The following is a 24,789-nucleotide window of genomic DNA, read 5'->3' on the forward strand; positions in this document are numbered from 1 at the left end:
CTTCTCTGCAGGGGGTATCACGGGCAGAACTAGCCACAGGGAGCCTGCTGTCCTTCCCCAGGCGTGGGCCAAGCAGGCCCCGCATCTCGAGGGCTGCCTTGGGGTCCAGCCTCCCCTCACGGACCGTCCTTGAGTGGAATGATGGGGCAGGCAGGCGCTTTGGGTTTGCGCAGGGTGGTGGGCAGTTCAACAAGGACAGGGTGCCGGGAGGAACATCCTTACAGTGAGCACGGGAGCCCTTTATCCGGGCTCCCTGTAGACTAAGAATAGACAGGGGGTCTTCCTAACATCGCTGCCTGCAGGAGGGCCTCAGAGGGCCACTGCCTTCCAACCAAAAGCATGCCCAGCCCTTGGGTGCAAAACTGGCCATAGCTTTCAGGCCAGGGGGCTTCTGCTGGAGGGTGACTTCCCCCCATTTCGCATCCCTGCCGAGCCCCACACATGGGTTTGAGTCGGCTGACAGGCTAAGTGGGTCACCTGTGGGCCAGAGCAGAGGTCTCCCTGGTGGGAGGGAACCCTGGCTCTGGCAGCTGAGGCCCAGCCTGGGTCTGTAAACCACTCCACGTGGTCCAGGGTGGCAGCATGCCTGGCAGGAGACCCCCATGCTGTGGCTGAGCCTACCCAGGGGTGTTTGGGGCCTCAGGAAGTAGAGGGAAACATGTGCGGTAAAGAGGGTCGAAGGTGAGGGTCACTTGGGGAGGCCAAGGAGACACCTGAAACCCAATTTGTACCCACCCCCAGGACAACACAGCTGAAGGCCAGCATCCTGGTTACCCAGGTGCTGTACTCGCGAGCTGGGATGATCCCTGGGTCGCCTGTGCGGGAAGGAGGCCAGCGAGGGCAGAGAACAGGGTGAGCTTCAGGCGAGCTGACCCAGCAAAGGTCAGCACCGGTCCCCTCTCCCGGGTGTGTGACTCTCTAAGACGCAGGCACAGAGACCCACATTCCTGGGGCTTGAGTCCATCTCAGACCCACCAGCTCCCCTACAAGAGAAAAGGATCACATCCCGTCAGCCAGTCCTCAGAGGCACACGGGGAAGTGGCAGGTGGAGGTGCAGGGCCAAAGACCTTGGCTCCTGGTCTCCCCTTGGTCCCCGCCCAGGTCCCTCACCTTGTCTTCTTGTCCCAAGGCCTGGGACAAGGGTGTAGGGGAGAGGGCCTGCAGGGTTGGGGGAGGGAGCAGCACTCCCTGGGACACTCTTGTCCCCTGTCCTTGGACTTGCCCCTTGGTAAGGATCTGGAGGCAGAAAAGAACCCCACTGTGTGAAAGCCCTGCCCCTCTCCCCACTTTGTAAGAGCCCCAGGCTGGGTCAAGAAGCAGCAGCTCTTGGACTGTTCAAAAGACCCCCAGGCAGGGCTTCCCTGGTGGCGCAGTGGTTGAGAGTCTGCCTGCCGGTGCAGGGGACGCGGGTTCGTGCCCCGGTCCGGGAAGATCCCACATGCCGCAGAGCGGCTGGGTCCGTGAGCCATGGCCGCTGGGCCTGCGCGTCCGGAGCCTGTGCTCCGCAACGGGAGAGGCCACAGCAGTGAGAGGCCCGCGTACCGCAAAAAAAAAAAACAAACAAAAACCCCAGGCAGACTCCTGCCCACTACCGGCCGGTCTGCACAGAGACAGCTGGCTCTCCACCAGCTGTCACCCCTTCCCACCCACACGAGCTTCAGAGGGGTGGTCTCGACCACCTTGCCCTCGGAAGCCCACGGGCTGAGTCAGGTTGCTGCCCCAGTTGGGGGTGATCCATGGGCTTGGTCAGTCCTGCAGGGGTCAGCAGGGTGAGGAGGGGGCATCCACAGAGAAGGAGCAGCTTAGAATGGAAAGTCCATTAGTGCTCAGCCATGGGCAACAGGGCCTGTTCAAAGAATACATTCAATTAAAAATTGATTTTTCAGTTTAATCTCAATCATAATGAGCCACATTCAGACCCCTTCCACCTCCCCGGACAGTGTGGCTCTCACCTGCCCGGCCCAGCCCTGCAGGCTCCCTGGCCTCCTCCCCATCCTTCGGGGGGAGATGATAGAGTGAGGGGCCGGGGCTGGGGGCCATCCTGCACGGAGTTTGGGAATAATTACAAATGAGGTGCACAGGGGGTTTTGTTCAATGAAAGCGTCATGGTGGTAAATCGTATTTTTATTTACTGTGAGGTTGTGTTTTCAGTGTGCCTCTAGTTAAAAGCTGCAATATTTAATTTCCCTTGATCCAGATGGTGTTTCAAAAGCATCATAAAACGAAAACAGCTCCAACTTTTTCCCTCCCTCTCTTCCCACAAACTCAAAGACACCAGGCAAGAACCCCACACCTGGGCCTGCAAAGCTGGCTCCCTTCTCGGGAGTGCCTCCCCTTCTCACCTGTTTCTCTTTCTTCCCCTGAGATCAGGTAGGGGAGGCCAGGTTCTCCAAAGCTCCCTGGGGTGTCTGGGCAGCAGAACTCTTAGAAATACGCTCATTTTTGTCAGCATTGCTCAGTTTCGGGCACTTACTGGGCATGGCTCTGCTACCCGCTTACCTGCATGAACACCTCCTGTCTCATACAGCCGCCCAAGTGGGCTCTGTTCTCATACCTGCCTGAGAAAACAGAGCTTCAGTGAAGTGAGGGATTTGCCAAGGGACTCCCAGCTAAGCAGGAGTGGAGCTCAGACCTGCTTGTCCCGGGTACATGGCTGCGGTACTGCTGTATTTGGGCCTCAGAATGCCCAGCCCCACCCTACTCGCCTCCCGACCCTCACCTGCCGATTTGCTGTGTGACCTCAGGTCCCATAATCACCCTGTCTGAGTCTCTGTAAAAAAAGAAGTCCAACCCCGGCCTCTTGTGATATAACTGCAAGTTCAGAATCAGATGCTCAGGAGACACCCTCCGGCCCCCCAGACAGATCCTTTGCCTCTGCCTTCCAGCTCTGCGGTCCCCTCTGCTCTGGTCTCCGGGTAACTCCTAGTGGCAGATGGCACTGCGCTGGCCATGAACACAGTTTTCCTGTGCTCTAAGCATTCACTGGACCTGAAAAAACAGCTTCCTGTTTTGGGGGGTTTTTCATTGATTCCAGTTACACTAGGAGTACATCCATTCATTCTTATTTATTACAGAAAGGACAAGGGTCTTTTGACCCCTCTCAGTCCCACCCCCAGCCTGCAGTGGTCAGCAGTCTGGGGGCTCTCTCTTGTCCTCTCTGGCCTGGCATCGTGTTTTTGCTTGTGTTCACAGCTGCTTTGAACCACGCCACTGGGCCCTGGAATTCCCCCCGCACCCACCCCCAGTACAGAGCTTCGTCTCCAGTAGGTGCTTAGGAACTGGTCACTGCATGCGGTGTGTCCAGGACCTGATCCTGGGAAGCCAGCCACTCCAAAGCCTCTTCCTTCACTGCTTTGGTCCCCACCCTGTGCCCTCTTGGCCCTCGGCTCCCAGTGGGAGGTGCAGAGGAGGGGCAGCCCCCAGCTCCACTCCTGGGGGCCTGAGACCTTTCAGCAAGGGCGCTCAGCATGGCATCTCCCAGCAGTGGCCAACTGCCCCTGACCCCCGCCCTACCCAGCATGGTGTCTGCCTCTGTTTCCCAAAGATCTCAGCTTCTGGTAGACCTTAGACACACACACACACACACACACACACACACACACACACACACACACACACACAAAGAATTCTGGGTCTGAAAAGTTTGGGAAACAACGTTAAACACATCTTTCCTACAGAACTTCTCAGGGCCTTTTCTAGAACATTCCAGAACACTAGAGTTCTATAGCACATGCCTTGGGAAGTGCTGGTCCAGGGAAAATGGCCTGGGCTGCAGGTGGGCTGGGATCTAACTCTCCGTGCCTCTCTGAGCTGTGGGACCTTAGCCCGATCTCTTTGAGCTTCAGTTTCCCCATGTGCAAAAACAAGGACTCTAATACTCCCAGGGCCGTCGTGTGCTTTGCAGCTAATGTAGGGGACAGTGCCAGGGCCTGGTAGGTGCTTAGCACACATCAGGTCGCCGTTCCACCCTGCTGGTCCACACGGACATCCAGAGACGCACGTGCATCTGGCACCCGGCTGGCGGTGGCAGCTTGGCTCTGGGGCTCCCTGGAGCTGCCCCAGCAAGGGCTGGGCACTGCTGAGGCTTCACCCTCCAGGGCCAGCTCTTGGGGCGCAGATACTGGGAGTTCTGCCACGGACGAGCTGTGTGATTCCGGGCAAGTTCTCCGAGCCTCAGTTTCCTCCTCTGTAAAATGGAGACAACAGCACGTGCCTCTCAGGTGTGGGGAGGAGCCTATGAAGAGAAGGGGCAGGAAGCTTATGGTAAATGGATGTGTGGCCATCAGAGCTGGGTAAGCAGGGCTGCCCTCGGAGGTGGAGCAGCCTGGCAGGGGCGTGGAACCAGGGAGGGTCGGCAGGGGAGCCAGGCAGAGCTGTGCTCAGAGCCGGCCCCATCACTTGCTGGTAGTGAGACCACGAGACTCTTCCTCTGCTTCTCTCGGCCAGTTTCCCCGTCGATACTATGGGGATAATGACAGCCTCTTCATCCGACTGGGATGACAGGTTGGTGGGACGTCCCAGCGGGACACAGGCAGAGTGACTGTCCCTCCCTCTGGTGTCATGACTGCAGAGCACTCCGTTGTGCCCTAGCCACAGCCTCTCCAGGCTGGCTCCTGGGGCCGGAAGGCCCCATTTCTGCCCTGCAGGAGCCTCTACTTCTTTCACCTGGGTGTCAGGGCCAAGCCCTGGTCCTAAAGGATTGTCCCATCCCGTCCTACCCACAGGGGAGTCAAGAGGGCAGCTGGTCCGCCTCCTTGGCTGCAGAGCAGTGACCCCTGACTGCCCAGCCTCATGGGTACAGAGCCCAGTGTCCTCGTCAGCAGCAGAAGATAAATGTTTTTAATTCAGGGAGCTTTTCATGAGCCATTGAAAGGGAGTAAATCATCCTTCCAGGCCCTGGAGCCCAGAGCTGGCGCCGGGTCACAGCAGGGCAGGCAGCCACTGGAGCCGGGTGGCAGCCAAGCAGGGTCACTGGACTGCAGGGGGGCCTGGGGGCGGTGTGACCTGGCATGCCAATGTCCCCTGCAAGCTCTTCTTCTGGGGCAGGGGTGGGCGGGCAGGCGGGCAGGGTCTGCCTGACTCTGGTTGTTTCTCAGGCACTCCAGGCCTAGACTGGCTCTGAGCGTCCCAGGGTACGTGCACGTGCAAGGGCCGAGTGTGGACACGGGTGTGAGCGCGCGTGTGCCGGTGTGTTGCCTTGCACGCGCTCTGCCCCGGTTACCTCCGGGCGCCCCGGCAATGCTCTGGTGTGCACAGAGCATGCGTGTGCCCGGCTGTGACGGTGGTAGCAGGGGTGCCGGGGCCGCGCCCCCGCGTGTGTGTGCGAGCACGCATGTGCACATGGCTTCTGGAGAAGAAATGTTTAAAAATGGAGTTGTCAGCCCCGAGTTGACAGGCGCAATCAGCAAAGTGCAGCGTCGGCAGGAACGGCCGCGGCTCCCGCAATTACCCGGGAGGAAACGGCCCGCTTTGTGCTGAGAAGGCACAGTGTGACTGGAATAAAGCGAGTGGAGCAGACCCCAAAACTCCATTAATTAAAGAAACTCATTAAGGAGGGACATTCACTCAGCTGGAGATTAGATCCACACTCGCCTCTTCCAGGAGCCAGGCGCCGACCGGGGCCCGGAGCTGGCCCGCCCGCACAGCCAGGCCAGGCGCCAGGGCCCCGGCGGGGAGAGGCGGTGCCGCCAGGCCAGCCGTGCGAGGCCGCGCAGATGCACGTTCTGGTGACCGGGAAGGGTAGGGGCGTCTGGGTCAAAGGTGCTCCTGTCCCCGCCTGGGGACACGTGGCGGCGTCAGGAGACATTGCTCGTTGTCACACCTGGGGAGGGTGGTGCTGTTGGCATCTAGCGGGCAGGGCCCAGGGATGCCACCGCGCACCCTACGGCGCCCAGGACGGCCCCACGGGAGAACGAGCTGCCCCAGACGTCGGTAGTGCGGGACCGAGACACCTGCCCCAGGCTGTGTGTGTGAACGCTCCTGGGGGATGGGGTGAGTGCGTGGCATGTGAATAAAGTGCGTGTGTGCACAAGGGAGTGTGTGTGCGTGGGGAACGCGTGTGCGTGAGCCTGTGTGCACGCGGAGCGTGTGTGTGACCGTGGGCCTGTGTCAGGGTGCCTCCCCGTGGGCTGACTGCTGGGCGTTGAGAGAAGAACACAGAGCACCTCTGGTGAGGTGCGGGGCAAGACTGCGGCCCCGTTAGACCCTGTTAGAGGAGGCCCGACAGGCGAGCTTAGAGGCCTGTTGCTGTGGGTGCCATCCCTGCGCCCCTGGGAGGACCCCGCTTTTATGTGTGTTTAGAGAATTGTCCGTGTGGGGTTTAAGGCTGTGAGGAGAATGGCCCCCGCCCAGGACAGGCTGCCCGAGGGCACACCCGCCGCGTGGGCCACCGCCCCACACCCGTGGTCCTGACTGCACGTGCAGGGCCCCGGCTGGGGTTGCGGCTCTCAGGCCACAGCGCTGCGGGGTCCACCAGGCTGCCCGGCACCTTCCCTGCCTTCTGCTGCCCGGGCAGTGCTCTGCCCGGCTGCCCCAGTGGACAGAGCTTGGGTGAGAGGCGGAGGCCTGAGTGCCTGGAAAGTTCGGTCACGGTGGCACAGGGTGGACCCGTCTCCTCGGTGCAGATCGTGTCCCTCTGACCGAGAGGACTGCCAGGCGGGGGCTCCCCTCCCACCCTGTCCTCCTCCCTCCGGCCCCTCCCAGTGCAGGGGTGCAGTGGGCTTCCCTGCTGTGCCAAGACGGCTCCCCACCAGGAAGAGTCGGGGGACTCTCCTGGTGACACTGCCCCCAGCTCACGAATGTCCCCACAAAAGAAGGGCCACCCAACCGACTAATTAATTAACAGTTCTCAACCCAGATCCCCTGGCAGGTATTTGACTGTGGGGCGCATTATGTAATCTTTGTTGCCAGGAAATTTACCTTCCTAATTACATTTAGCGAATTTTCATTTGAGTCTGCCTTCCCAGGGCTCACAGTAACAAGGAGAAGGGCACCGTGGTGGTGGCGGTGGTGGGAACATCTGGGACATGAGGCTGCTGGGCGCAGACGTCGGGCTGCACCCAAGGGTGGGTCCAGCCCACCCCCCGCCCGCCATTCCCACCCCCTCCTGCCCACGTCATGTCATGCTAACATATACGAGGTTGCCTGTGTGGACGCAGGAGGGCTTATCCTGGGGATGCGGAGGCAGCTGCCCCAGACCCTTGGGGGAGAGTGGCCTGCACGCTGCTCTCTAATATTTGTGGTCGGAATGAGTGGGTTCTGTGTGGCACTCCTGCTTGTGGGATCACCTTGACACTGTCCTGTCGCTTTGTTCTCACGAGGCCCTGGGAGGGAGCTTCCTCTCCATCGCACTGAGTAGGAGCCTGGTGTCTGCTGGTCCACTCTCAAGTGTACACAAAGATGCCACATGTGCTCGCCCACTTATAAATTCACAGCAGCATCTCAGCGAGCATCTCAGGGAAGGATAGAGGAGGGACTGAGCAAAATAGAGGTCACAGGGTGTGGGAATAACCTGGAAGGCTTCCCAGAGGAGGTGTTTGGACATTTCCAGGGAAGGGATAAGGTTGGAGGAGGGAAGAGGCCTGGGTCACAGCAGAGAATGTCTGCACAAAGCCTGTCCATGAGCACAGCACTGGGGTGGTGTTTTTCACTTTGGCATCTCCAGACATAGGAGGTGCTCAGCAAACTTAGGAGGTGCTCAGCAAACAGTTATTGACCGAGTGAGTGGGGCGGTGAAGGTATGGGTCAGAACGAGCTGTGTGGGAGCTGCAGTGGGCCCTGCTAGGAGTTGGCAAGTGGCTGTGGTTGGCAGGCTGGGCCGGGGCCCTCCTCAGGGACCCTCTTGCCTTCTCCCTCCTCCCTAAGGCTTCCCCAGCACTGTCCTCTAGCTTCTCCCTCCAACCTTGCCCTTGGTAGCCTACAGGCGTCTCAGAACCTTTGCTCCGCAGCCCCCAGGGCCCGGGCAGATGGCTCAGCTGTCCCTAGCTTCCTTCTGGTTGAGCCCAGGGCTCCTGTGGGCAGGGGTACAAGACCACCATGAGCTCCTCCTCTTCCCAGAGGCAGACGGGCTCCGAGGGTGAGAAGGGGGCCTTGGGACGCTGGGGTCCGAGCCCTACCTGCGAGGCCTCAGGCAAGGTGCTCGACCCCCAGGAGCTTCACTACTCATCTGTGAGGTGGGGGAAGCAGGTGGGTGGGCTTGTCCCCGGACACAGCACCTCCGAGGGGCCAGCATGCTGCCTCCCAGCCCTCTTGCTCTCACTTCCCACCTGGTTAGAAGAGGGTCCAGAAGGGCTTTGCTTTTCCCAAGCACCTCCCTCGCCTCTTGGAGCTGAGGATGTCTCCTCCCAGCCCTCCTGACTTTCCTTGCCAGGAGGCCTGCGAGCAGCAGTTGAGAGACGCCTGGGGGCAACGGGGCAGCCACCTGACTCCCCCCACCCAGTGCTCCAGCGGGGAGCAGGGAGAAGAGGCTGTGGCCTCCAGACTCTGCCAAGGGGCCCATCAGGTGCCAGACAGCGTCCCACCACAGGGCTGATCCCACCAGCTCCCACATCCCTGGACAGCCGCCGCTTCCTGTTAACCACGGCCCCATCTGTGCCCAGAGGGGAGCGGCCCAGGGCCTGGTGCTGGTTCTTCATGGTGCCTGCGCACACATGTGTGGACACACGCGTACACACGCCCAGGGCTACAGATTCAGGGCCAGGCAGCACCGAAGGGGGTTTGTGAAGTGGGGTGAGGACCCCACTCATCGAGGGGCAGCGACCGGCCCCAGCTCCCTCAGCTCCCCTGTGACACCCAGCGCCGTGCTTGTCCCCCTACCTCCCGCCCTCCTGGAGAGACGCGGCCCCGGGGGTCCCTGCCTGGCCCAGCAGCCTCAAGCTCGGCAGGGCCCCCGGGAGTCGGGACCTGTTGGGGGTCTTGAATGACAGCACCCTCACCCCACCCCTGCTTTCCTGGACCCCATATCTGCCAGATGGCGGCTGCCGGCTCCTCTCTGATTTCCCCAGGCAGGACGGACGGCGGGGTGGAGGTGAAGCTGATGGGAGAAGGAGATTTATGGGGCCACGTTGTTTATGATTTGTATGCAGTGAGCTTGGAGGGAATTATGGCTTAATCTTGCAAAAATCCGTCTCCTCCCCTGAGGCTTTTCAGCTGAGATCTGGGCCCAATTTGATGCAGGAAGAGGATGAGTCCGGGCTGAGGGGCCAGCGGTGGGCTCTGGAGGATGGCCGGGCTCCATCCTGCGGGATGGGTGGGGGGCGTCTCAGTCAGTAGAGCAGGAGGGCCCCTGGGGTCCATCGGGTGGAGGTTCTTACCCTTTCGTGTGCCTTGAACCCCCTTAGCATCTGTTAAAGCACGTGGACCCCTTCTCAAAAAATGGTCTTCACCGCATAAGATACATAGGATTACAAAAGAAACCATTTTATTGAAATACACTTTCCGAAAGAGGACATTTAAAATCGTAAGCTGTGGCTTCTTTACAAACGTGCGAAAGAGCCAGGCGCAGGCTCGGGTCTGCTCACACCCTAGCTTTGGAGGTGGGTTGAGTGTAAAGCACAGCACGGTGGGAAGGACCTGCAGTTTGTGTCGGTGATGGGGTCTCGGGTGGTACTCACGCCCTGGGTTTGCGGCCACGTGCATGGGTGCTGACATTTCAGTTGGAGGGTGATAAGATGGAGACGTAGGGTGTTTTTCTGTGCAGGACCACAGGTGCCCAGAGTTCTTTCCCCAGATAGCACAGAAGCACACACGAAGTGCACAGGGCACACGTAGAGCACGACCAGGCTGCTTCCAGGCTCTGGGTCAAGTCGGTGCATTTTGTTCTGGAGCCACAGTGGCTCTGGGTCGGCTCTTTCGGCCTTCGTGGTGCAGATGGTGGAAACCAGGCCCACCGGCAGGGACACTCAGAGAGAGAGTGTGGCAGGGCTCCCCCACCCTTGTGCCAAGCCTGGGCGGAGGGCTGGGTGACCAGGGCACCCCAGAGGGCCGTGTCAGGAGACTGGCCCCAGTGCTGGGGGCTAAGTGGGAGCCCAGGCTCGGGCCCCACGTGTGCTCCGTGTGGAGGGGCTCCACTATCAGGACTCACTGTTTGCCAGGATGACCCGGCCCATTACCCACCCGGCAGCCACCAGGAGGGGCATGAGACCCTACTGGAAAATGAGGGTCTTTGGACCAGAGTAAAAGGAGACATAAAGCGGGAGAGACCCAGGATTCTGGAGGGAAGGCGGCAGAGGCAGTGGGAACCCAGCCCGGGCCCGCCCGTCTTTGCCGTTGCTGCCAGGAACAGCAGAACACGTGGCTTCAGATTCTAAACTTGCGAGCGATGCAGGGTCCTAGGGGCTTACCTCTCGGGGCTCTGCTTGCATTTCCCCTGAAGTCCCTCTAGGTCTCAGGGGTGGGAGCAGACACGCAAGGCACCCTGTGCTCTCTGGAGTATCCCCGTCTGCCAGACTCTCCCCCATCACCCCGCCGGAGAAGGAGGGAGGGAGGGAGCCAGCGGCTGCAGAATACACAACCCAGTGGGTCCTGAATGAAGCGGTACAGGGTGTGACGGGCCTTCCCACGGCCCTAATTAATAAAAGATGTTAAACTGGCTGCCAGGGGACAGAACGCACTGGATGGGGCAGAAGGGGAAATCGCTCAGGTGGATTCTCATCCCCGGCCTTGGAGCCTCTGCATCTCCCTCTCAGCGAGCCATCCCCTCCCGGCTGTCTTCTGGGGGTCCCTGGACTCCCCTCCATCCCCGTGCAGCCCTACCCCGGCCTCCCCCAGAGCCCCCTCACGCCTGCCGCCGGCATTTCTGGCCCTCCCTGACCTCCAGTTGCCTGGATGAGGAAAGGTGGATTGGAACCCGGCTGGAGCCGGCGCCCCCCCTCTCCAAGGGTGCTGGAGTCCTTCACAGGAGCCCTGGAATGTGTGCACCCCTTCCCAGCTCCGCGTTCAGTGGCTCCGAGCTGGTAGCTTGAAATCAGCGCAGTGGGAGTATTCACACCACGGAATTCTGCAGCCGCCACAAGGCGGGACTTTCCCTCAACAGAACCCTTGTCAGACACTTAACTCCCTCGCCTCTGGTGGGGAGGGGAGGAGAGCGTCAGGCCCAGAGGTGGGTCCCTGCCGCCCGCTGGGTTAGAAGAAATTCTGTGAAGCCGGGAAAGCCCGCTCAGCAGAGCCCTGGGATCTTTGGGGAGGGGAGTGAGGGCGTTGGGCTGCCGCTGACCCTCCCCCTGGGGCCGTGGGTGGAGGGCCACCCTCTTCTACTCCCATTTGGACAAGAGTCCATAGCTGTCGTGCAGCATCCGCTGGTTCTAGAGTCAGACAAGTTTGGGTTCACGTCCCAGGACTGCCACGTGCCAGCTGTGCACTCGTGGGCAAGTGACCTCCGGCTCTGAGTCTCTCTCCTCACACAGAGAATGCCAGTTCACGGGTTGTCTGACGATTACATGAACTAACTAACACCTTTTTACTGCTTACCACAGTGGTGGGCTCTGCAAAGCCCTCAACCAATGGCTGTCACTCCTGCAGTCAGCATTACTCAGCATATACTGAGCACCCGCTATAGCCCTGGGCTGAGTCAGGTGTTGGGGACTCAGTGGTGAGCCTTTGCCCTCGGGGGTCTCCACCCTCCACTATTGAGGTTCTGAAATGTTCGGGTGGGCTCAGGTGCTAAGGCATTGCCCTTCGCGCTCGAGTTCCCTGCACCGTGATGGCAGCCCTGCTCTGCCCTGAGGCATTGGTACCAGCACCCCGGCTTGCAAAGACCGTGCCCCAAAGTCTCTGCCTTGAAGTCCTGGCCTGCAGGGATCCACCCACCCTGCACGCCTCTGGAACGACATCTTAAAGAACTCTAGGAAGGGAGGCGTGAGATTCCAGGAGGGGGATATTCCTGCATCTGGGGTGGCGGGCTCAAGGGGCAGGAGGGGTCTCGAATGGAGATGGCACTAGGCCTCCGGGACTCACCCTCCACAGGCTAGCACCTGGCTTTCTTCGGGTGCCTGGGCTGTTTGGGGGCTCTGTTCCTGTCTGGCAGGGCCACTCTTTCACGAAATCTGGGGGCAGGAGCCTATGAGCCATGGAGGTGGCCTGTTTCTGGGCTGAGGAAGCAACTGAGTCCGAGGCAAGAAAAAACCTGGTGAGGGAGAGGGCTATGGCCAGGCCGTGTGCTGTGGCTGCCCCGGCCCCCCTGCTGCCCTCCCACGTGTGACATCTATCCCGGGGCAGCCCCAGCTGAATCCTGGATCCGCCCTTCCTTTCTCTCTGGGTCTTGGCAGGTCCTGGAAATCTCCGTTGTAACTGTTTATTTCTGTATCGGTGCTCCCGGGAAAACGAGCTCCCTCCCCTCCAGGAGTTACACAGGAAACACTCAGGGGCAACGGAGGCGCCCGGCCCGCACACGCTTCCGCCAGGCCCCTGCTGTCAGTTGGCCGCCCAGGAAATTGGGATGTTAGCGTGAGCGAGACACAGTGGCGAGGTTAATTGGTTGTCCCCCGAAAGTCACGTCGTGCATTTCAGATTTAGCTGATGCTCACGGGGCCTCCCCCGGGGCGTCCACTCCCAGAGGCAGGGCACACCCCAGCACCTAGAACCTGGCCTAGCGGGTGCTTGGTGTGTAGTCAGCGAGCGGGTTCACGCGCGCCCTTGTTCCCACTCCCGCTGGCGCGGATGTGGCAACACCAGTCCTGCCTGCATTCAGCAGCAGGTGACCCTGGCTGGACGAATCAGCCTCCCAGGGTGCTGATTCCTCCTCGGCTGAGTGGACAGAACGTTCTCGGTCTCGGAGGTCCCTCTCTGGGACCTCGGTTGTCCCGGGCCTCCTTGGGCAGCGCCAGGATCCACCGTCCTTGGAGAAAGTCAGAGGACCCGTGCTATTCCTGCTCGTGCGCCTTGAGCCACGGCGGGACATCTCTTGCCAAAACCAAGCAAACTCACCCACGCGTGTCAGCAGGCATGGGAGCAGGCCCTGCTGTGTGGGCCAGCACGGACAAGCGTCAGGGCGCCTCTGGCCCCTTCCCTTGATTTCGCCACGTGTCCCAGCTTCATCTTCATTCCTTTTCGATAATCTCATCATCTCTTTTCCCCCAAAACTTCACTTTCCTGTGATCAGCACATGAAGGAAATGGGAATATCACCTCCAAGAAAACAACCAAATGTGTCAGTCTCGTGACTCCCCTTCTCTCCCGTTCCTCGGATTCTCCCCTGCCCCCGGCCCTTTCCCCTTTCCCCTCTGTGAGCATCCATCCCCTGTCTGTTACCATCACGTTATCGCCGGTGGCCCTCTTGCTCCATGAAACTCCTCTGTCCCTCTGCTCCTGAGCCAGCCGCCCTGGGCAGCCACAGCCAGAGGCAGCCTCCCCCTGGGCAGGTGGGTGTTGACCAGGCCCTCAGCCCCTGGGAAAGGAAAGGGGTGTGGTCGCGAGTGGAGGACAGTCCACAGACCGCAGTAGTGCAGGCATGGGGTGGAAGTTTCCAGAAGGCAGATTTCAGCTCTGCGTGTGGAAGGGCTTCCCAGCAGAGCCGCTCTGAGAGGGAAGGAGCCCCCACGCTGGTAGAGAACGTGCATCGCTAGGCTTGCTCAAGCAGAGCCAGGCGGGATGCTGGTGAGAGCACAGACATGAAAGTCACTTTGTCTGGCAGGCCGGGTCTGGTGTCCCCTGCAGTCACCTCCTGTCTGAGACTCGAGGATTGGAGGAGTCTCGGGTTTGCTCGGGTTGCAGATTCCCCAGTGTTCAGAGATTTGGGGCAAGGCCTCACTCGTGCATGCCCTGGGATGGGGACGGCAGGCCCATCCTGCTTTCAGGCTGAGAGGTCAGAGCCATGAGGTCCCCTGGCTCAGCCTTCACTGGGGACTTGAACCCACACGTCCTTCCTGCCAGCAGTCAGCCCCTAGGTCAGCCCCTAGGCCAGCTGCCTCCCCTTCCGACACAGATCGGCATGGAACAGGGGAGGCGTAGGGGCCAGGCCAGGGATGCTCACAGAGGGCCCTCTGAACCAGCCTCTTCTAGAAACTGACCCACCCATTCTCCTGGTCCTGTGAATTGTCACACAGGGCATGAAGGCTCTGGCCTGGCCCCTGCTCCGGGCTTAGGAAGTGGACATCGGTCCCTCCTGTCCTGGGAGCACGGGCGGTGCATCATCTCCAAGACCCAGTCCCAGGTCCCTCCTCCCCACAGCCTCCACCATGCCTGTGTAAGGACCCTGTCCATGCTGTGAACATAGCGGAGTGTGTCAGGAATAGCCTGGGGGCGGCTTTCCTGCTCACTCTCCGCGTGGCCATGGCCTCCGTACCCCCTCCGTGAAACGCAGCTCGTGACACCTGCCTCTTCAAGTCACCCGGAGGATTAAATGGCCAAGTTCGCAGAGTACCGGTGGCAGTGCCTGCTCACACGGGCACTGCGTAAATCCAGCCTGTTCACCTCCTGTGTGTCCCCGGTGCCAGGCAGCAGAGGCTCAGCAGATGCCAGTGACTTGGCTAGAGCTCAGTATTGGGGGGCGTGGCTGTGAGGGTGGAGGTCGGCTCCCCTCTCAGGGCAGGTGAGCCTTGTCCAGAGCGAAACAGGCAGGCCACACACCTGACAGCTTGGTCCTCGGGCGGGACTGGTGGTTGTGCTGTGCTCCCCTCCTCCGCTCTGTCTGGAAGCTGGCTTTGCCCAGAGGTGGTGGAGAAATGGCTTGGTGCCCAGCCTTTGCCGCCAGCCTCCCTTCCCTCTGCAGCCTGGCCTGCGGACCAGGGGCCTACGGTGCCCTCCCTCCTCGGGTGAGGAGTCTGGGAAGCAATTAGCCTAATTGTCGTGGCGGGGCTGTGAGCAGAGGGGTCCCCAGGGGACTGCACAGCGGGGGGCTGGGAGGGGCTCTGTCTGCTGCTACTTCCGCTCTTCCCTTCCCCCCAGCACCCTGCTCCCTGAGCACCCCCCCCAGCACACCCCGCACACAGGGGACCCTCATCCCGAAAGATGGGAGCTCCCTGGCCGAGGCCTGAGTGTAGGCATTTGTGCTGGGCGAGTGATGTGGGCAGAGACACTTGGGAGGGTCTTAGCTCTAGATCTTGAAGATAGAAGGTCCTCCCGCCCAGCCCCTGCCTCTAGGCAGACGAGCCACTGTCCCCTTCCCACAGACTAAGAGGCTGGGCTGTGCCCAGGGCCACCTAGAAATGGACGCGTTGAGTCTGCACTCAGGGTCTGGTACCAAAGGCAATCCCACCCCGGATGCAGGAGCAGAGACAAGGCCGTTAGCCACAGGGCCTCCCTGAGAGGCTGGCCAGGCCCTCCCTGGTCAGAGCCCCTCCCTACCCGTACCTTGGGCTAGACGAGCCCTCCCGTCCCACGTCGCCATGTCATCAGGATCCGGCAGGGAGCAGGTGGCTCACTGGCTCTAGGATAACATGAGTTTATGTACAAGGAGACTCTTTGCAGAGGTGTCTGGAGGATGGGCCGAGGGGCACCACCAGGAACAGCGCAGGACCCCAGAGCTGGTGGTGACACACCTGTTACCACCCCAGGCCTAACGGTCAGAGGAGGAAGCAGCAACTGGGACTGAGAAGGAGGGAGGGTCCTGGAGCAGCCCCTCGAGCAGGGGTCTAGGTCCCCCTCGGTCTGGGACAGAGACGGCCTCCCAGGGAGAGAGCCGGGGAATAAATACCCCAGACTCACTCCCCTGCTCCGGAAGCCAGAGGACGGAGCCCTAGCCTCAGCCTCACGTGGCCAGCCACACAGTCCCCCGACATCTTCCTTCCTCCCGAATCAGTCCACCCTCTGTGTCCGTTGCTCTCAGTTCCCCTTTGCCAGATGAGAAAACGTTGATCTCTCTAGAACTTACTGCCTTCCAACCACCATCACTGTCGGCTTAGAGTGGTCAGTTCCTGCTGGGCCAGAAACTCCTCCAGGGCGGTAAAGAGAGTGGTGAGTAAGGACCAAGAAAAGCGAGCGCGTCTGGAGAGAGGCTGGGAGTGGGCGCGTGCGGCGCAGCTGAGGGCTCCGGTTGCATGAGGGCTGGGAGCTGACCATTAGACTGCTGCCAGGCGGCAGAGGTGGAGCCTTGTCCAAGGTAGTTGCAGGGGATGGTGCCAGGGAGAACCGGCTTGGGGTGGGATTACGAGGGAACGGGAATAAAGGAGTTGCAGCTGCAGGTCTAGGCAACTCATTCAAGAGGCTTTGCTCTGTCGGGAAGCAGTGCACGGGCTTTGCGGCTGACAGAGCCGTGTGGTCAAGGAGGGTTTTCTTTTCCTATCATGGCGGAGAGTCAACGAATTGCCAGAGCTGTGAGCGCATGCTGGTGAGAAGGACTGGATACCAGTGTGCACTGAAGTGATTGGTCATAGACAGGAGCGGGGACGGGAGGGAAGGCCGAGGGCAGGACCACAGGCGGGGAGGTGAGCAGGTGAGCACGCACGTCGTCCTCCATTTGCCGCAGGAAATACGCAGCGCGGTCGTCGCTGAGAGTGAGACTGGTGGAGCACGGTTGGAGGGTTGAGGAGGGAGAGTGAAACGGTCATTGAGAGTGAGGGGCCGTGCCAGGCAGAGGGAAGTGATCTAAGGAAATCAGGGTGATTTGGTGCTTTTCTCCAGTTGTGGGCCACGGAGTGGAGTGGTCAGAGGTTATCTTACTGGTTTGCTAGGCCAGTGTGATGGCAGGAGAGGGGAACAGGTTTGCAGAGGGAGTGGGGGTATGGGACCTGACCGTCGTCTTTTTTTTTTTTTTTTTTTTTTTTTGCGGTACGCGGGCCTCTCACTGTTGTGGCCCCTCCCGCTGCGGAGCACAGGCCCCGGACGCGCAGGCTCAGCGGCCATGGCTCACGGGCCCAGCCGCTCCACGGCACGTGGGATCCTCCCGGACCGGGGCATGAACCCATGTCCCCTGCATCGGCAGGCGGACTCTCAACCGCTGCGCCACCAGGGAAGCCCCCTGACCGTAGTCTTTAAGCTTTAACCCGTCTGTCCATCTACTCATCCATTCACCTTTCTTCATCCGTCTTTCCATCCATCTTTTTATCCATCCTTCTATCCACCCATCCACCCCCCTGTCCATCCATCATTCCATTCATCCGTCCACCCACCCATCCAGTGCACGTTGAAACGCTTCCAAGTACAGCAGTGTTGTTCCGAGTACAGGGACGTGGGGATGGAGGGTGAGTGAGTGGCCCCCATTCTCTGGGAATTCACGATCCCCTGGGGAGCCAGACAAGTTCACAAGCTGCTCTGAGATCATCTGAAACCATGAGGCTATCTGAGATGAGCCCCATGGCCTGGCAGGGGGACTCTGCTCAGCTCAGGCCGCCAAGCCCAACCCCTGCCTCACTGTGGCCCCGACAGACCAGGGAAGAAGAAAGAAAAGGAAAGTGACAAACGCTCACGGTTTCAACCCTCTGTGTGCCAGGCAGCTAGGCAGCCTCTCAGGATGAAGCTGATTACTCAACTGCTTTTCCATCCTGGTCTGGCCTGGCGGCTCTCAGCCCAGGCTACACTTCAGAACCTCATGGGAAAGTTTGGTTGTAAAGTTTGGCTGCCCCGGGGTGGGGCCCAGGCATGCGTGTGCAGCCAAGGTGAAGGCCACTCGTGGACGACGCGTGGGCGTGGAGGACGCCCAGGGCGGGGGGGTCGAGGATTGCCCAGGACCCACCGAATCACACCAGAGGTGGACCACTGCAGGTGGGGAAACAGAGAGGATAAACGGTGACCTGGGGCCACTCGATGGCCAAGAGGGGGGATTGGAGCCCTCCCTGTGCTTTTGAGGGTCTGGACTGTCACTAGGCTGCGGAACCTCACCTCCCTCCAGTCCCCCCCTCGACCCCACCCCAGGAAGGGCCACAGTTCTGCACGAGGAGCAGAGGGCCAGGTTTGGGAGCCGGTGGCCACGCCAAGTCACTTCGCCCCGTACCTCAGCTTTATTAGCTGTGAAATGGGCAGGCGGTGTCTACCTTGTAGGTTGGAGGGAATTCGATGAGTTCATGTCCGCAGATCAGAGAGCACCATGTGCTCAGATGTGCTGACTTCATTATGTCGCAAATGTCCCTCGATGGCCCGGTCCCACAGCTGCTTCCTGCCCACCCCAGAGCCCTGCGGACCCTGGCACTCGGGACTCCAAACACACCTCCCAGCCTCCCCACCGGGTCTGCGCTTCCCCCGACAGTCTGGGCTCCGGGCTCCTGCCCAGGAACCGAGCAGTGGGAGTGATGGGCGCTGCCCCTCTGCCAGAATGGGACCCGGGAAGAGGGCACTGGGGACGGTTATGGGTGGGGTGTTAAAGAAGCAGACGGGAGAGGAGCCCCCCTTTCCTGAGCCTTGGAGGAGGTGGGGAAGAGGGGGCACTGCGGAGATGTAAGTCAGTGAAGGTTCTAATCAAATATTTATCAGTTAATTGATATCCGGAGGCTGCTGACAGCGCCCTCTCCCTCACCCTGGCCTGTCCACACGCCTGCCCTGACTCTCCGCCCTCCCGCTTCCCTCCGCTCCTGGCCCTCGCCTCCCTCCCTCCCAGTCCTGGCGGCGCTCCTCCACCTCTGCCAGCCTCCCTCCCGCCTTGCGAGCCCCCTCCTCCCTCATCCTGAACCCGCGCCTCCTCCCTCCAGCGGGAGCCGGGGACGTTGCCAGCACACTGGCCGACTGGGTAATGGGGCGCTTTTCGGCTGCTCGGGATCAATGAGGCAGGGCCGCCCAGCGAGGAGCGGGCCCCCGTGAGTGTGTGCACGTGTGTACACGTGTTCACGCGTGCTTCCCTCCACTCGTGAGGGGCGTGATCTCTGCCCCAGTTTCTGCAGACAGAGGGGAGGGACCTGGGGGCTTCACCAAGGAGGAAGAAGAGGACGGAGCTTCTCACTTCTGGCGTCGGGTCACCCCAGAAGTGAGGGGTGTCGGCCTGGGGAGCAGGGCAGGGCTGGGCCCCGGGGAAGAGTGTTGGGGGCCTCAGGCCTCCGTCTGGAAGGAGGGTGAGCAGGCAGACAGTGGAGGGGCGGGGCTCTAGCCTCTGAAGGCGGAACACCAGGTCTGGCGCTCCATCTCCATTGCCCTCGTGTGGCCCGTCCCCGCAGGCCACCTCCCACGCTAACAGCGGATTCAACATCCGGGTAGTTGGATTTACTCTCCCACTGGAGAGCAGACCCACCAGGGCAGGGGCTGCACATCGTGCTCCCCACCGGAGCCACAGGCCTGGCACCCCCAGCTGCCCACTACACGGTTTTGGGTGAATAAATAGTCACCAATTGAAGGAACAGCATCGCGCAAGCCGGCCAGCTCACTGGAAGAAGCACCTGTCTCGCGGGGGAGATGGACAAGGAGACAGACACGAAAACGGAGGTCAAAGCACGCAGAGGTTGATGGGGGAGCGCAGGAGCACACACGAGGTCCCGGGGCATCGGGAAAGCAGTCACAAGTGTCGGCCGTCCCTGTGTGCGCAAGGGTCCTTCCACGCTGGGAGGCTACTCCAGTGAGAGGTGGCCCCTGTCCCTCCAGGTGGTGAGGCACCCTCCTCCCTGGAGACACCCTCAGAAGGCCAGGGGCCACCTCCCCTGCTCCCCAGTGTGTGTCCACAGCAAGGGACAGCCAGAACCCTGCTCCACCCCTACCTCCCCTGGCACCGCGAAGGGCCCCAGTCCCGTCTCCGGGGCCGAGGCACCTTCTACAAGGGTTGCTCTTTAGGCCTGATGTGAGTGGTCCTCACAAGCCCCCAGATTGCAGGAGGAGGTCTGGGGCGGGGCAGAGAATCTGCCTTGCTACCTGCTCCCACGGGATGCCAAGGCTGCAGGTCCTGGCACCCCATTTGGAGAACCACTGGCCTGGGGTGTTTCCGGGCCCTGCTAAGGGCCAGGGCTTCCAAGAGCCCCGCATGGCTGGGATCAGCGCCGAGGGAGCACTTTCCCTCCCGGGGCGGCAGGCCTTCAAGAGGGCGGGAGGGACCTTTGGGACATCTCCGGGATCCTCAAGACAGAGGCGGGCACCCTACTTGCCCCCCTGATAGCACCTCACCCGGTGGCCACCGTGAGGTCGAGCTGCACCAGGCTCCACGTCTGCAAGATCAACTCCAATCCTCTTCCCTGCAGGCTGTGAATCTCCCTCACTCCTGCTTTACTGATGAGAAAACCTAGGCTTACTAGAGAATGGACTTGAGGATATGGGGAGGGGGAAGGGTAAGCTGTGACAAAGTGAGAGAGTGGCATGGACATATATATACGCTACCAAATGTAAAATAGCTAGCTAGTGGGAAGCAGCACGGGGAGATCAGGGGGAGATCAGCTTGGTGCTTTGTGACCACCTAGAGGGGTGGGATGGGGAGGGAGGGAGGGAGATGCAAGAGGGAGGGGATATGGGAACATATGTATATGTATAACTGATTCACTTTGTCCTAAGGCAGAAACTAACACACCATTGTAAAGCAATTATACTTCAATAAAGATGTTAAAAAAAAAAAAAAAAGCCTTTCTAAGGCAGGAGGGAGAGGGAGGGTATGGCTATCAAGGGCCACAAGAGGGATTCTGGTGCTGCTGGGACGTTTTGTATCTTGACTGGACCCATGTCACTCTCCTGGTGGGGAAGGTTTCACAAGATGTCACCACTGGGGAACACTGGGTAGAGGGTACACGGGATCGTGCTGAGATATTTCTTACAACTGTTGTGTCTACAGTTATCTCAAAATATTTAATTTTTTTAAATTAGGTGGATTAAAAAATTAAAAATCTTCAGTGTACTCAGGCCTGACGAGTTTGCACAAGTGGCCTCAAACACAGAGGTGTCTCACCCCAGACGTGGGCTCCCCAGAATTCCCCCTGCAGCCCGGCTCTGAGCTGCTGCCCCATGCTGGGGGAGCCCCCCTCCTAGGGGGCATGGAAAATGCTGCTGCAAGTACAGTTGGAGACCACAGAGCCTTCGGGAGAGGGGGCAGTGAAAGAGGGCAGTGTCCAGGCCGCACGAAGGTCTAACCAGCCTTGCTCTCTCCTTCCCCAGGGCAATCAGGACGCCACGGCTCCGCCTGAAGCGATGGCCCAGCCCTACCCCCCGGCCCAGTACCCCCCTCCGCCACAGAACGGCATCCCCGCCGAGTACGCCCCGCCGCCACCGCACCCCACGCCGGACTACTCGGGCCAGACCCCGGTCCCCCCAGAGCACGGCATGACTCTGTACACACCAGCACAGACCCACCCGGAGCAGCCGAGCAGCGAGACCAGCACACAGCCCATTGCAGGGGCCCAGACAGTGCCGGTAAGGGCCCCCCAACTTCAGAACTTCATGGGGAGTGCCGGTGGGGAAGGGGCCTGGGAGCCTGTGTATGGAGAGGCAGCCCCATAGCAGGGGTCCCCGCCCCCAAGACGGAGCTCCTAGCCTCCAAGCTCATCGCCATCCGACCCCAAGGATCTTTCTGGTGGGCAGGTGCCACGGAGAGGCAGCCAGGCCCACCACCTCTAGCTGCCCCCCACCCCAGTCTCCCCGAGCCGCAACCTCAGGCCAACTCTCACCTCATCTGGGAGATGGAGGTGTCCTCAGCGGTCAGTGACTTGTTAATGGGAAGTGAGAGAAATGGGCGAGGCCGGCTTGGCTCAGCGACATCACAGGGGCATGCAGGGGGCGGGGGGGGGGGGGGGGGGGGAGGCTGGCGGCAGCAAGGAGAGGCCCAGGGCCCCTCAGGGCTGTCTCGGGTTGCAGGCACTCCTATCATTGCTAATCACTTGTAATCTACCTGCTTGGCTGCCCTCCAATCAGATAGCTTCAATTATGTGGTTGTAATGCAGCCCCAAGGAGAAAGTGCTGAGCCGGGCACTTCTCGGAGATTTCCTGATAGCAAGGATCACATCCAGGAGTGGCCGCCGCCCCTGGCCAACCTGGGGTGGGCGCCCAGTGAAGGTAGCCCCTCTGGAGACCAGGCTGCTGCATCCCCCTCCCTGACCCCCTCCGCTGCACCCTCCGTGGGCCCACGCCCCGCCGAGCTCTGGGGCTTTGCGCTCATCCAGTTGGCCCTGCTGACTCTGTCCCATTGCTGGCTGGCGGGGCCTGGCAGGAGGCCAGCGCGCCCTGTGCTGACTTGGAGCAGCACCACCCATCTGATGGGTGCCCCCCTCTGTGTGCTTCCTCTGCCCCCTCACCCAGCCTGGCTCCCACGGTGTTCCCCTGGCTCCAAATATCACCTACCCTCCCTGTGTAAGCAGCAGCATCCAAGCTCTGGGGAGACAGCCCCCCCCCCACGCTGCCCCCTGGGCTGGACCAGACCCCAGCCAGTGCCCTTCCTCCCCGCTCGAAGCACTGCCCAGCCTGAGTCAGCACCAAAGCCACCAGGCTTTTCCATTATCCCGGTGTCCCTGGTACAGGGTGTCTGCCATAGACGCCCCCAGGGTTCCACGGATGAGAAGGGCAGCGCCCATGGGCCTTAGAACAGGGAGGCAAACCATAGTTCCCTGGTTTAGCTTTTCCACCTCAGAAAAGGAAGGTGTGCATGGGAGCCAGAGGGGCTCCCGGTGAACAGGTCACGGCCGGCCAACTGGTCTCTTTCTGATGGACAGCAGCAGACGGGGTGTATCTGGAAAAACCTCTCACAACCTCCTTGTAAACAAATACTGACCCCCAGAGGTTTGCCCTGGAAGTAAACCTGGGAGACAAGAGGATCAGACCTGCAGCTGACACAGAGGGGGGTGAGACCGACGGCTAACACCCTCTAACACCTCGACAGCACAAACAGAGGCCTCCTGGACCCCCTGACACAGCCTCACCACGACAAATTCAAAGTCATCTTCCTTCGGGGCTTCCCTGATGGCGCAGTGGTTAAGAATCTGCCTGCCAACGCAGGGCGTACGGGTTTGAGCCCTAGTCCGGGAGGATCCCACATGCCACCAGGCAACTAAGCCCTTGCGCCACAACTACTGAGCCTGCACTCTAGAGCCCACGAGCCACAACTACTGAGCCCGTGTGCCTAGATCCCGTGCTTCGCAACAAGAGAAGCCACCGCAACGAGAAGCCCGCGCACCGCAACGAAGAGTAGCCCCCGCTCGCTGCAACTAGAGAAAGCCCGCGCACAGCAACGAAGACCCAACACAGCCAAAAATAAATTAATTAATTAATTTTAACAAAAGAAAGTCGTCTTCCTTCGGCAGACATTTGCGGGTTCCTGCTTGTGCCAGGTGCTGAGCCAGCACTGGGGACACACGGGAGAAATGACAGGCCCTGCCCCGCGGGAGCCGTTGCTTCCCACCAATTAGGGACATAAAGTGGAAGGGGGCCAGTGTTGACCTCCGTGCCTGTGAGAATCCACGGCCCCGGAGAGGACCCAGGAATCTCGGAGAGAAGCCAACTAAGACATGAGAGTCTCCCTGCTCAGCTGAGCGCCTCCCCGGGAAAGTGCCTGGGCCAGAGAGCCACTGAGCCCGTGAACGGGCAGCCTCGACCTTCCTTTCTTTACCTGAGGCTCTTCAGGTTCTGCAAGGGCGTCAGAGTCTGCTGCTCTTCCATCGGGATCCGGAGACGGAGGCCCCACGGGTGAAAGTTACTGGATTTAGTAGGTGACCTCGAAGACACCCAGAGCCGTCCGGCAAAGATTTTGGCATGAGTGCTCTGACTGGGAGTGTTGCTTCAAGCGGGGGCTTCCCACCTTGGGAGCAGCTGGGGAGGGTGGCCGCCGGCCATCCTGCTCTAAGATTCCAGGAGCCACTTCTACTAAAGTAACTCCTGGCACTCCCAGCCCTGCTGCTCAGCTGTCATGTCCCTCCTGTGTCAGGCCTCCGTCACTTCTGACTCTCCTCTTGGCCCTCCCCGGGCAGCCTGACATTAGAATCAGGAGGTGCGGGGCAGCAGGTGGTGCGGGCTCCAGCTTTTGTCCAGACCTGCCCTCTCCCATCTGTGGATTCCGTCTGTCATCACGGTGTCATCTACGTTCTTTTGTCAAAAGGCAGCAGGGGAGCTTCCCTGCTGGCGCGGTGGTTAAGAATCTGCCTGCCAGTGCAGGCAACACGGGTTCGAGCCCTGGTCCCGGAGGATCCCACATGCCATGGAGCAACTAAGCCCGTGCGCCACATCTACTGAGCCCGCGAGCCACAAAGACTGAAGCCCGTGCCTCTACAGCTTGTGCTCCGCAACAAGAGAAGCCACCGCAATGAGAAGCCTGCGCACCACAACAAAGGGTAGCCTCTGCTCGCCGCAACGAGAGAAAGCCCGCGCACAGCAACAAAGACCCAACACCCACCTCACTACCCTGCAGGACCCCCCAGGGCTGCGAGTTGGGGACCACCTCCCTGGAGCACTCATTCAGTCAAGGTCATGCAGGTCCCCTGCAGGTGTCCTCCCAACCCACCTGTCCACCCTCCATTGTGGGACAGCCAGAGGGTCCTCCTCGCAGAAACTCCTCCCCTTCTCCCAAATCTTCCTCTGGGGCCTCCTCACCTTTGCCCCATGGGCCTCACACGGCCTGCCCCATGGCTGTCTCTCCTCCCCCACCAGCAAGCGCTGCAGCAGCAGAAACTCCACCTGGAGCAGCGGCCTTTGGTCCCCTGTGCTCTTGGCTCTCGGGGCTTAAGAAAAGGGAAAGGGGTGGACCGTGGTGGGAGTGCACCACTGCAGGGTGAGACTCAGCCCGTGCCGCCTCCACGGAGGCGTGGTGCAAGCAAGACGGCACCATCAGCACCAATGCAACAAGCGCAGTGGCCAGCGGACACACAGCTCCACTCAAGGTTCTGAAGAAGACTTCACAAGTGAATGGCTTGAGGCCACATACGGAGAATGCCTCCTCCAAGGCTGGCTCACCGCCCACCAGGGGCGAGCCATGTCTGGCAGGCAGCTAAAAGTCACTGCACGAGTTCCCAGGAGGTCTTGGAGGACCAAAGATGAGGAGAGA

At 60.5% G+C, this 24,789-nt stretch overlaps 1 protein-coding gene across 26 annotated transcripts in view; it reads left to right on the plus strand.

The window, feature by feature from the left end:
• The window catches only part of RBFOX3 (RNA binding fox-1 homolog 3), a 505,472-nt gene that overhangs the window by 460,994 nt on the left and 19,689 nt on the right, over positions 1-24,789 (plus strand). For all 26 annotated transcript variants that reach the window (XR_010838272.1, XR_010838271.1, XR_010838269.1 and 23 more), the window contains one exon: positions 20,922-21,176. Coding sequence is in view for 22 of the 26 variants with exons in the window: in XM_059048506.2 (XP_058904489.1) it covers positions 20,922-21,176 (255 nt within the window). In the remaining 4 variants the exon portion in view is untranslated. The remainder of the gene's footprint in view (positions 1-20,921; positions 21,177-24,789) is intronic.

This window comes from Kogia breviceps, chromosome 19, assembly GCF_026419965.1.
Source record: "Kogia breviceps isolate mKogBre1 chromosome 19, mKogBre1 haplotype 1, whole genome shotgun sequence".
Classification (NCBI taxonomy): Eukaryota; Metazoa; Chordata; class Mammalia; order Artiodactyla; family Physeteridae; genus Kogia; species Kogia breviceps.